Source organism: Syngnathoides biaculeatus, chromosome 16 (genome assembly GCF_019802595.1).
Source record: "Syngnathoides biaculeatus isolate LvHL_M chromosome 16, ASM1980259v1, whole genome shotgun sequence".
NCBI lineage: Eukaryota > Metazoa > Chordata > Actinopteri > Syngnathiformes > Syngnathidae > Syngnathoides > Syngnathoides biaculeatus.
Genome location: NC_084655.1, coordinates 22,871,081 through 22,882,393, shown reverse-complemented (window position 1 = coordinate 22,882,393; position 11,313 = coordinate 22,871,081). Strand labels below are relative to the sequence as shown.

The 11,313-nt window shown below is 44.9% G+C and overlaps 1 protein-coding gene across 6 annotated transcripts in view; it reads left to right on the top strand.

Moving 5' to 3' along the window:
- Positions 1-523: 523 nt before the first annotated feature.
- The window catches only part of LOC133514685 (ubiquitin carboxyl-terminal hydrolase 22), a 28,177-nt gene continuing 17,387 nt past the window's right edge, over positions 524-11,313 (top strand). Inside the window, exons 1-3 of one of the 6 annotated variants that reach the window (XM_061846529.1) lie at positions 524-1,229; positions 1,719-1,751; positions 10,535-10,667. In XM_061846529.1, coding sequence (XP_061702513.1) covers positions 1,110-1,229; positions 1,719-1,751; positions 10,535-10,667 — 286 coding nt within the window. In that variant the 5' untranslated portion in view covers positions 524-1,109. Of the gene's footprint in view, positions 1,230-1,287; positions 1,596-1,718; positions 1,752-10,534; positions 10,668-11,313 lie in introns of those variants that run through there. The other 5 variants (XM_061846525.1, XM_061846528.1, XM_061846527.1 and 2 more) reach the window with 5 other exon arrangements.

The following is an 11,313-nucleotide window of genomic DNA, read 5'->3' as shown; positions in this document are numbered from 1 at the left end:
TGTCCAAAGTGGTATGGTCCGTCGTGACCGTCAAAAGGCAGTGCTCGCCCATGTAAGTTGTCTGTCCATTAAACACGCGTCATACAATTTAAGGTGATGGCTTCCACGGCTAACGATCTCATTTGTCTGCAATTATGCGGTCACTACATCGTGGCAACGAGATTTCTTTTGAATTGAGATTTAGCCGCCTCATTTGGATGAGTTGAATCCACTTCGTTAGATGCTGGGCACGCCCGCTAGAGGGCAGACGACAACCGGATTTGAACCTTCCCTGCTCGAGAGAACGTGATGTTTTCGTTTCAGTTTTGTGGATTGGTTGTGAATTTGTGTGTATATCGCTATATTACATGACGTGTAATACATAAGGCATTTGAAATATTCTAACACAAAATATAACGTTGGTTTAGATATTTTGGTTTGGTAGGCAAGGAATGATATTTGTATTTATTTTGTATTTTTTTTTAGTGCCAATTAATTCATGTAACTCGACGTCTGGAAGGTGCATACCGCTCGTCCGGCGCGACGAGCAGGAGAAACGAACGTTTCCAAAACAGTCGTCGGGCTCGGCGTAGTGACGTCACTACGCGTCTTGCCCAATCGCGACGCACGCTGGTCGGGGCATTGTGAAGCAGGAGTTGGGAGCGTTAGCAGAGCAGGCTAAAGTGAAGGAGGAAGAAAGCGAACTAATCGTCAGACTAGTGCAAGTGGCGCCGGCTCGAACAATGATAATAATTTGAAAACGTAACGCCCATGGCAAAATAAGCGAGTGTCAACCCGGCGGTTGGCGGACGGCGACTTGACTCCCGGGCGGACTCGGGCAACAATGTTTCCAGGCTGCTAACGTGCGAGGCGGCGCTTGTCAGATGCCAGAGGAGCGCAGCGTTTTGGGGATACTCCGTCGCTTGTCCCGTTTCCAAGCGGAAACCATTTGCGGACAAATAGTTGGAGGGGGGCGGCGGCGGTGCGGGGGGTGCGGGTGGGGTGGGGGGGACTGAGCTACAGCTAGCTGGCTAGCCGAAGCCAATCACCCCGGAGACTTTTTTTTTTTTTTTTTTATTAATTGGACGCTGTCACCCGGCAAAACCCCAACCGCGAATGTTTTGTCTGTCATGAGTCCGGCCGGGTGCTCCCATGTGAACGGTTATAAGGTGGACAATTGGAAGCAAAACCTCCGCGTCATATACCAGTGCTTTGTTTGGAGTAGCACCGCTGAAACCAGGAGACGAAAGGTAAACAACAGCAATAATTAAAAGAACGTCTTCTAAAAAAAATAAACAAACAATTGTGTGCTGACACAAAGGGAAGGGCGGCACGGCGCAGGAGTGCCAAAAAAAAAAAAAAAAAAAATGCACCGCCGCAAATCAACGCCGGGCTAGTAGTGCTCAAGTTAGGCAGCGAAGGTTGCTGCTGCTTCTGCTGCTCCTCTGCAGCCAACACGCGACACTTTTCATTCATGCCAATGCAGTTGAGGGCAAAAGGAACACCTCACCGATCGCAAGAGGGAGTTTTTGGGTCTATTGGGCAACGTTCCAGTACCAAATGGACCCCCGTTGTGCCGCTGGCGCATGCAAAACGTGCCATCGTTTTACATTCACGTGTGTGCGACTTGTGTGTTGTGTCGACACAGCAATTTTTTTTAAAAATATGTTCTGCCTCAAGTTTGTGCTGTGCAGCTTTTTAAGTGTCACACGTTTTTCTATTTTGTTGTGATGAAATAGGTGCTTCAGGGTGATGCGGGATGGACGGAGCTGGTGAGTTGATGCTTATCCTCTTCCTCCTCCAGCTCATCTACTTCCTCTTCCTCTCCCGCTCTTCCCCTTCGCTTCTGGTAGTTGAGACGATCCGGAGTTGGCTTGCTTGCTCTCATTCCTACCTGTGTGCTTCTGGGTCGTTTCGGTACGCTAACAACCTGTGGCAGGTATTTGCAGACCGTTGCCGCTAAGCGAAGAGATGCCGGTGCGGGGGACAGCCGGGCACGATCTAACAATTCGATTACAAAAAAAAATAAAAAAAAAAAAGTTCCGGGTAAAATCGGCCTCGGAGCTCGGCAGGGGTCATTTTTTCCACACAGAGAACTGTAACTGCAGTCAGATACACCGAAAAAAGTTGCCGTCATGACAATGAGCCAGGAGGAAAGTGCACAATTGTCAGAGAATGTCTGAAGTTTGGAATCATTTAGCACGTGACAAAGTTTCCCGCAACAAACACAAGCTTAACGTTGTCAAAGGTATCGACGCTTGACGCCGTCTTGTGGCATCTCGGTTCTTTGGAACTGTATTGAGATAGAGGATCTTAGTTTGATCGGACACTCGCCCCATGTGCAAAAGGAATGTAGTGTTTTGCTAGCATGTTGTGGAGCTAACGGCAACGGACCTTTCCGATGGCGATTTTGAGCTCCGCCCCCTTAGCCATGTCCCGCAAGGTTCGAAAATGGCGATTGAACAGAACATGTTAGAAGTCGATTCTCTGTCGCGTATTCCAGATAATGATATGGTATGCTTTTTGACAAATACGTCAGCTTTGTCCAAGAGAGTTCTACAGAGAGGTCTCAACTACTTCATGCAAGGATACGTACACGGAATTAAGATTTTGGACGGAGCAGGACGCAACGTCAGAGTTACAGCGAAATGTTGGCGATCGATGCAAAAAAGGTTGACGCCTCACAAACTTCATATTGAAATCCAACGGGATAAAATAGTGGAATCGTACTGCGCGTGTAAAGCAGGGTGAGTACTTTTTACTTGGAAAGATCACGAGTAATATCATTGTAGTCTTTAGAAGTGAGTGGGTGTATTTGTTTGACTTGGCTCGTAATGGAACCCAGTGCTTTGTCTTAAAAGTCTGATGGGATACTAATCGTCAAATAGACATTTCTCTTGCATGACATGGTGCATTTGCGTATCACTAACCCGACTCTTCGGCATAAAACATGACACACTTCATTCAGCAGGTCAGTGATACACTAACAAAGTGAAAGTTGTTCTCCTGCAATGTATAAAGCACTGATAATAATTCAATCAAACTCAGAGAAGATACTTCTCCCTCACTTACCTCCGAACATACAGCCTTGTGTTTGTTGATATTGTTGATATTTAACTGTACGTGATTCTCTTCCGCGAGCTTTAATCCATTGCAGACACTTAGTCAACTGTGTTTTAGGCTTTGGAAAATGATTCCACCGGGCCCCTTGTAACTTAGCAGGATATCTTTCATCAGAATTTCCCAATTGCATCTGGGGGCCATTTTCTTCATGACATTAACTTTTCCAAGCGCACACTACTGACAACTAGCATCTCTCTTGGCGTGTCAAGCCAGGGGTTAATACAATGCGGCTATCTGATTGGCTATTTTTTTGTACGAGTGATTGACAGGTCGGATTAGGTACTCAGAGAGTTTTGCCGTTGGTGGCAAGGCCACATCCCTTATCCCTCGCAAATAGTGGCGGTAGCCTACACAGCATCGTCTTTCGCACTCTTATCATCCCTTCTCTGTTACTGTGTCTGAAAGTAGAACATTTGCAGGTCATCGGCATTTCCCACAGGATAAATAAGCCGGCCTACCCGCAACACGGGGAACGATCGGCTTTGACGGACTTTAGGATTGTGCAGGTGTATCTAATGAACGTCTGGTGGGCCCATACCGCAAGCAACTCAAACGAGAACCTTTTCCCTCCTCTTTGTTGCCATTCGTACTGCTTCTCACAAATTCTCCCAGAAAGATCTCCGTCCAAGATGCCGTCGGTCCCTACCTATCTGACCGTTGATGACTGTGTCACCCATTTACAAACAATACAACAGATGTAAAATATATCTTTGTATTCTCACATATCCCGACTTTTTGCTTGCTCGCCTCCCATCTTTATTTTCTTAAGGTACGTTTCTTTCCACCCTGTTTCTATTGTCAATCTCATCCGCCTAAAGCTCGAATAATTTCCCAGGCTGCGGTGTAAGAAATGGGTAGAAAAGCCTTCACGTGTTATGCCCGCACAATCCGAAACTCCCATATGGCGATAATGAAAGGCAGAACAAACGGCAGATTGAATCGAGGCCCGCTGCGAGCCGCTATTTGTTTTTTTTATATTCCCCTACACTGGCGATAGCATCTCGGGATCATGTTTATCTTGTTTTTTGCTTAAAATGCGGACGACCAACCGAGAAAAATAGTAGACCTTGAACCCTGCCTTGTTATTCTCTTTTCGTGTTGCGGCCCATGTTCCACTAATCAGTTCTTAGCCCTTTTTTTCCCTTTAAACTGGTGAGTTCCTCCCTCGCCGCGCTGCATTACGCTGGTCCCATCAATAATTTATATAAATGTTGTGAACGGGGCTTGCCAGTGGATGCGTTTGCATGAATATTCAGAAGGTCATGGTTATTTATTGCGTGTGCCCCTGCGTACGACGTATTCTATGGAGAACTATAGAAGAAAGGATTCCGCCAGGCAGGAATGTTGTCGTGCTTTCGACGCCAAACCTTCCAGTGGAGGCTTGGTTTCCTGTGGAGAATTTACCGTCATTTAGATGAAAGGACTTGAAGCTGTATGAATGCTCCGTTTCCCCACTTTTTCATGAACTGACGTTGTCAAGAGCCCCCAAAAAAAAAAAAAACCATAAAACACTGTCCCCCTAATTTAACGTTTCCGAGGAATCTATCCAATTGCATGATGGGACTTGATCGTGACGCAGCCTTCTATCGGTCTTTCTTGCCGATTCACACCGATGGGATTCGAATGACTCTCCAGCTTGTTCCGCTCCTCGTCATGTTTGTGGCGTCAGGTTCCCCCGAGCATTGATTATTCTCCCCCACGCTTCCTTCTTTACCCGCTTGATTATCCAGTGAAACCTGTACTGAGTCTCAAAATCTGACTCTCGTACCAATTGGGTGTGAGCCCAATAAGATGAACGCCACGTTTCCTCCCTTTCTCATGGTCGTACGACCTCACAGATTTCACACTTTCCTGGGCTTGGCCACGTCGAGCTTTGGTCTCTGACAATCATTCAAACCCATTTCTTTCATGTAGTACTTGGTTACTTGTAGCCGTAGTGACAGGAGTGAAACTACTCAAAACTTTCAAAAGTTTGTATAATTTGAGCATTGCTAGGTTGTTCTCGCTGACTGCTTGAAATACAGAGAGTAAGCTTGTGAACAATTATCAATCAACACATCACCCCAAGGATAAGCAGTATAAAAAAATGTATGGATGAAGAATTACCTCAGACAATTCTTTTTTTTGCCTCTCTGAAATTAGCCAGTTTTGAGGGGGTAATCCCGTCTCATGTAAATTAGCCACTTCTCCAACCTCACGGCTGAGCAATGTTGCCATGGCAACTAAGAGCAAATCTCACCTTTTGATACTGATACTGCATAGTCAGCATTTCATCGATTACGGGTGAATTGCAACGAAAGTCCTCATTCGGCAAAACGGGATGAGGCGCTTCCTTCCGGTTCAGGTCAATGGCAGACCACGGTGGAAGGAGACTGCGACAGTGCACCTGTAGAAAAATGACACATCTAATATTTCTTTTGCTTGACACATGATGTCTTCGAGAGTTACTATTGGTGGTTGGAAAATTCAAAAACCTTTTGTTTCGGGCGCTCTTGCCACCAATCATATTCAAAGACGGTCAAGGAACCAATAAAGAAGCTCACGGATGTATCCACCGGTCGTCCCATCAGACAAGAACCCTTTGATTGATTCTCTCCTCAACCTCTCCCTCCCACCAGTCTGCCTTTCTTCCCCGCCAATCCTACAGCTGCTACTCCTCATTTGATGGGCCAGCAGACACCACAGAGGCCGCACCCGGAGCTCGCATGCTGCTTGTGGCCCGAGTCGGCCAGCACGCTTTCCTATTGTATCACCAGCTGGCTAATGACCTATCAATCACTCTCCGGGGTCTGGCCAAGACCAAGAACCCAAGAGGCAATCAATCTCCTCTCGCATGGACACTCAATTATTCTCTTTTGTTAAAACCGGGGATTCCCAGGTGCTGTCTTTGGCTCGGAACTGGGTCTTTGTCCTTGTGGGGGAAAAAAAAAACGCAGAATGTGAGAATTAAGCGGTAGGAAATGGATGTATTGATGGTGACCAGGCTGCAAATTAACGAGCTGCGTCTGCTCTCACAAATAAACTGACCTAACGAGTCTTTTGCTAATAGTTCCACTGAACTGAACTGTACTGAATTATTTTTTTTTTTTTTCAAAGTCATTAGTATAATTTGCTTCATACCTTGAAGGAATCTTACTGAAGAGATTGAAGAATCTCAAGGTTTTGTACCTGGGCAAGAAAATGTTGGCGCCTAACCTCGTATAGTGTGGATGGTATACTGTACATTGTCTGCTGGTTATGATTGACAAGATTCTAAACAATAATCATCAATTATGGAAGTGGTTTGGAATCCCCTGTCATTGTAGCCCACCTTAACCTATCTCGGAATTAGGGTTAGGGTTAGGTTAGCCGTCTGGACTTAATAGAAGGACAGCTGTTTCCTCACTCTGAGAATAGTTGGATGTGGCGGTTATGTTATCTGATAAAAGTTCTTCCTGGTTCAGACACCTCCATCTGGTAGGAGATCCTGCGCGGTCCAAAAAGAATATCCTGAGAGAAAGGACTTTGGATATCTCGCAGAATTGTCACTGATTAGGCGGTTCGGTTATTTGCGAAGGTGAGTTCTTGTCTTTAGACACCTCCGCCAGGTCGGAGACCATCGGTAAACCCCAGACACTCCTGGGAGATTTGCCCATCTGGCAGAGGAATGCCCCGGAGTCCCCCTGGGACAGCCGTCGTGGGTTACTTTAGGGAAAGGATGCCGGTACTAACAGGCCTGATGGCATCTGGTCGCTGTGATGACAATTTATTGTGTAACCTTTTGATAAGGTCACATTAAACTGGTCTGTCTGTGCCACAATCTAAGCACAGCTGCGTGCCTAATCTGCTTTTCTTGTATGCTATGTTGTGAATGTTTTTGTATGTTTTTTTTTTTTCTGCTACATTAGCCAACCTGAATTGCATTAAAATGGGCCGGTGCTCGAGTTTAGGGAGGGATTCCTCCTCCTTTCTTAGGCGGTTGGACAAGTTTCTGCTTCTTTTCTTGTTTGGAGCGATTGTTGAAGTCTGCACTGACCGCCTACCGTTGGGCCAAAGATTTATTGATTGCGAAAGCATGGAGCCGATTTTGAACGTTTCCTCAATCAACTGATCTTATCTTGAATACCGCCGTTAAGCCAATGGAGCGCAAATCCATCATTTATTGTAATTCTTTTACATTCTGTAACAGTGTTGATGTTGATTAGGCAACAGTGAAAATAAAAACTCAAACCCCTACTGGGTCATAATCTGCGTGAGATATTATGTTTTAATATGCCTATATTTTGCCCGCACCTCTGCTTTCAATGTCGGTACGTGCTCAAGATGTATGTTGAGAATTATGTGCGAGCTAAATACAGTGTGAGTCACCGCTCTCATATATCCGTGTCCCGCACTGTATTGACTTTATCCTCCCCTCCCCGGTCTGTTCTTTGCGGCAAAAGTGTGCGCTTTGGAGCCAGACCTTTGTCCACGTCTTTATAATTGTTGTCATCCTATCTACTCGAGCTGGCTCTCATTGCAAATACAAATACACGGGGGGGATATGAAAATTGATCACGTAGGGGATGCGGATTGCTTGATCCCTTGACCGAGCACATAATCCTGGTTATTACAATTTTACATCTGCTCTTCAATCAACCAGCAGCTTTTTTTTTTTCTTCCTCAGTGAAGTGAATGTGGGTCATTGCTTTGAACAGCAGCCAAAGAACACCTCAAAGAACATGCTCCAGATGGACGATGCGGTCAGCAGGTTGCAAACATGAGCCCCCGGTTACCTGTCTGACAGTTGTTCCAGTCATTTGAGCCGCTGGCTGATCAATAGCTTCTCTAATAGAACATTAAAGGCCCAGGGTGGAGTGCGACTCACGACTGATGATATTGAGGAGCTACACCGCTTGTGAGCCGTGAGAGTAAATCGACCCGAGCAGGGGACCAAGAGCGCGAAATGATCGCCTGTCTATTCATTGAGGGTCCAAAGCGCTTGGGAAGAGAACATGTCACGCTCTTAGCTGGGTTGACGCGGCTATTGTAATCCAGCCCACAAACGAGTCACAACTCTAACACGGGGAACCGAGCAGAACTGGACCACTTGGTAGAAACGTGGCGCTTAATCTGCTGACGTTTAATTCGCTTTCATAAATGGTCATTTCTGTGGGCCAGCAGGAATTGACTGGTGATTGGTCCGTAATATTGACTCCCGTCTTGATAAGTAAACCTTTAAAATCTCTACTACGGTTGTCAGTTTGGGTTTCCATAGCTCTTTTTTCTATCGGCAAATGCCATCGACATTTCAGGGTCACCCCTTCCTTCCCAAAGGACTCGCAGCCGCTGGGCGAACGGCACCCTGTCAATAAAAACAAATGGAACGACCTGGAAGATCTCCTCCACCTCAACGTCGTCGCTATTGAGCCCACCAAAGGCCCACCAACCGGTGCGTGTCTTGGTTCATGTGGACACGCACCCTCCACTGGCATTAAAGATATGCAAGGGACTGCTCTTTTGCACACCCACCCACTCGCGCAGAAATTCCAATTTCCAGTCCGCCCACTCGCACAGATGAACCATTCCAACGCGCGGGTATTTTTGTTTCAAACATGTTGGTGTTGCGCCATCTCACTCTTTATACAATTCTAAGGGAATAACTGTGTATTAAGAAAACCTCTCCAAAAGTATTATTTTTTTTCTCACCCCTGTTTATCTTGGAATGGATTTACATTTTCTTTATATCCCTTTCTGATGTTAAAGTATTTCCGTTGAAGTATAAACCGTTGTTTATATTCCTCATTTGTACTTTTTGCTGCAATCTTCGCAAGCGGGTCCTGCAGGGTAAAGGAAGTGAAACCAATTTTTATGAACACCAGCGGGATGGTGTCACCTCATGCCGTATTGTTTTCTCCCATCAAAACGAGAGCAAAATGGAGACGATGCAGCGCAGGGTTGCGGAGTTGGTGTCCATTAGCTTTTTCTGTGGTGCGTGGGAGTCTGCGTCTGTGTTATGATCTAGTTTCTCTCACACGGCGCACCAGAAACTGAAACCTTGTAAAAGTCTGTTGCCACGCAAGGATCACACTAAACCCCCCCTTCCCCCCCGTTCCCCTCCTTCTTCCTCCATCGCTGCTGTTATTATTCCGACTCGTCTTCCTCAAGCGGGAATGCACCTTGAGCGCTTACACTATGATCCAGTAGATGCCCTCCATTTGGGCATTTGTTGACTTAACACTCGCTGAAATATGGTATGATTTACGGCATCGTCACGCAGCCTTTGCCTGGAGAGCACAATCAAGGCACACTTTTTTTTTTTTATATTTTGATACAATTCAGCATGCTTGCTTTTCAATAATGATTAAAAAAAACAAGTGCCCTTATGGGGTAAATATAACAACTCAAAGTTCCAAAGTAAAAGTTTTGTGAACCAGTGACTCACTCCTTGAAATTGTGCTTTTTCTCATAAAATGAGCTTTTTTTTTTCACAAAATAATTTGTATTGTTAAAGAATGACGAGATGTATGTCACGATATTTTTGACAAAATTACAACTATGTTGTAAATTTCAAATTTATTCTCAATAAAGTAATCTTTTATTCATGAAATTTATGGAATTTTGTTTTCGTGTAAAAAAAAACAAACAATTGTAACAATAGTTTTATTTTCATAGCCTAATACTGTTTTCTACTGCTAAAAGTTTAAAGTTAAATGAGGAAAAATGTTGACTTTTAAATTTTGGTTTGGTCTGCAAATTTTCAATATTTTTCTCTGAAGAACGATACCAATACTATGAGGAAATCAATTTGATTAAAAAAAAAAAAGAAACTCAAATTTTGGACTGATATTCAGTAAAATTTAACTAATGTTCACTTAGTTATTGGAAACATATTGTTTTATTGAACACGTTTTATGGTCCGATATATAGATATACAGACGGCATCAAAAATAGGTAAAAGATGCCTGGTTCTATACAATGTGGTCATTTTTCTGAGCACACATTTCTTGTTTGTCCTAACAGTCCTTGCCCGGCTGCTCCATTTTTCCACGATGTTTTCATTTCGGCGTACACAAGACAAATTGCGTTCCTTCGACCTCAGCTCACGTTTCGTGTCGGGTCGTGTCTGCGATCGCACAACGCTGCGGCAGCCCAAGACCCGACTCTGACTCTGCCGGCCAAGCATTAAATCCCGTCAGGCCTCGCTTCTGTGAGGGAGTTGAGAGTGGAAATATGTTTCCCGTTGGGCTGCGTGTCTGGTTTTGCGCTGGGGTAATCTTCGTCCGTCTCCAGCCAAGCGGCATGCTGAAGAATACAGCTTCAAATTCACACGGCGGGCCGCTCCGCCACGCTTGCTTACATCATTAGCTCTTAAAAAAACAAAACGTTTTTTTTTTTGGGGTGGTCTTGACCGCCTTCTGTTTTCTCCTTCTGTTTACCTCATGTTTGTGTGTCTGTCTCCTTTTTTCCCCAGGCCAAGTCTTGCATTTGTCACATGTGTGGCGCCCACCTGAACAGACTCCACTCTTGCCTCTACTGCGTTTTTTTCGGCTGCTTCACGAAGAAACACATCCACGAGCACGCCAAAAACAAGAGGCACAATCTAGGTAAGGGCGCGACTCATAAACACTGGATTTATTTTATGCTCGTTTTATTGTTGATTGTTTATTGTGTATTTTATTATTCAAACGTGGTAAAGTTTTTAAAGTTCGAGAGCCAAATTTATGACGTCACCGTCGACAATCGCGAGGCTCGTCTTACGAACGAAATGTATCGATCAATGGGTGCTCAATGCGTCGATTGCGATCGACTGGTCGGAAAAAAAATGACGTCGGCCAATGTTCCCTCTAAACTGCACGTTTGCGCAATTGCAGTCTTTGCGCACAAAAAAAAATAGGGTTAGGGTGGTTAGGGCTAGCTAATGCAAATTCAAAGTATAACGTACAGCTATTAAGTTTGTCGCATTTTGCAATGAGTGAGGGATGACTGGTTGTTACGTCCAATGGCACAATTCACATACGTACTGTTAAAAAATGAAAAGAAGAAGCCACTGGTTTCTTTTAGGCAGCACACGGAATTTTCTCTAACAACGACGGCTGCTCCGCCACACTCTCTTTTTCCGAGTTTACCTTACACCCCCCAGCCTTAAAAACGTACACTCATAATTACAAATATTACAGTTCTTACGCAGCCCATCAGTGTGTTTTATAATGGTAGCGTCCACCACCGCTGCTTTCGTTAGCAACACGGTAG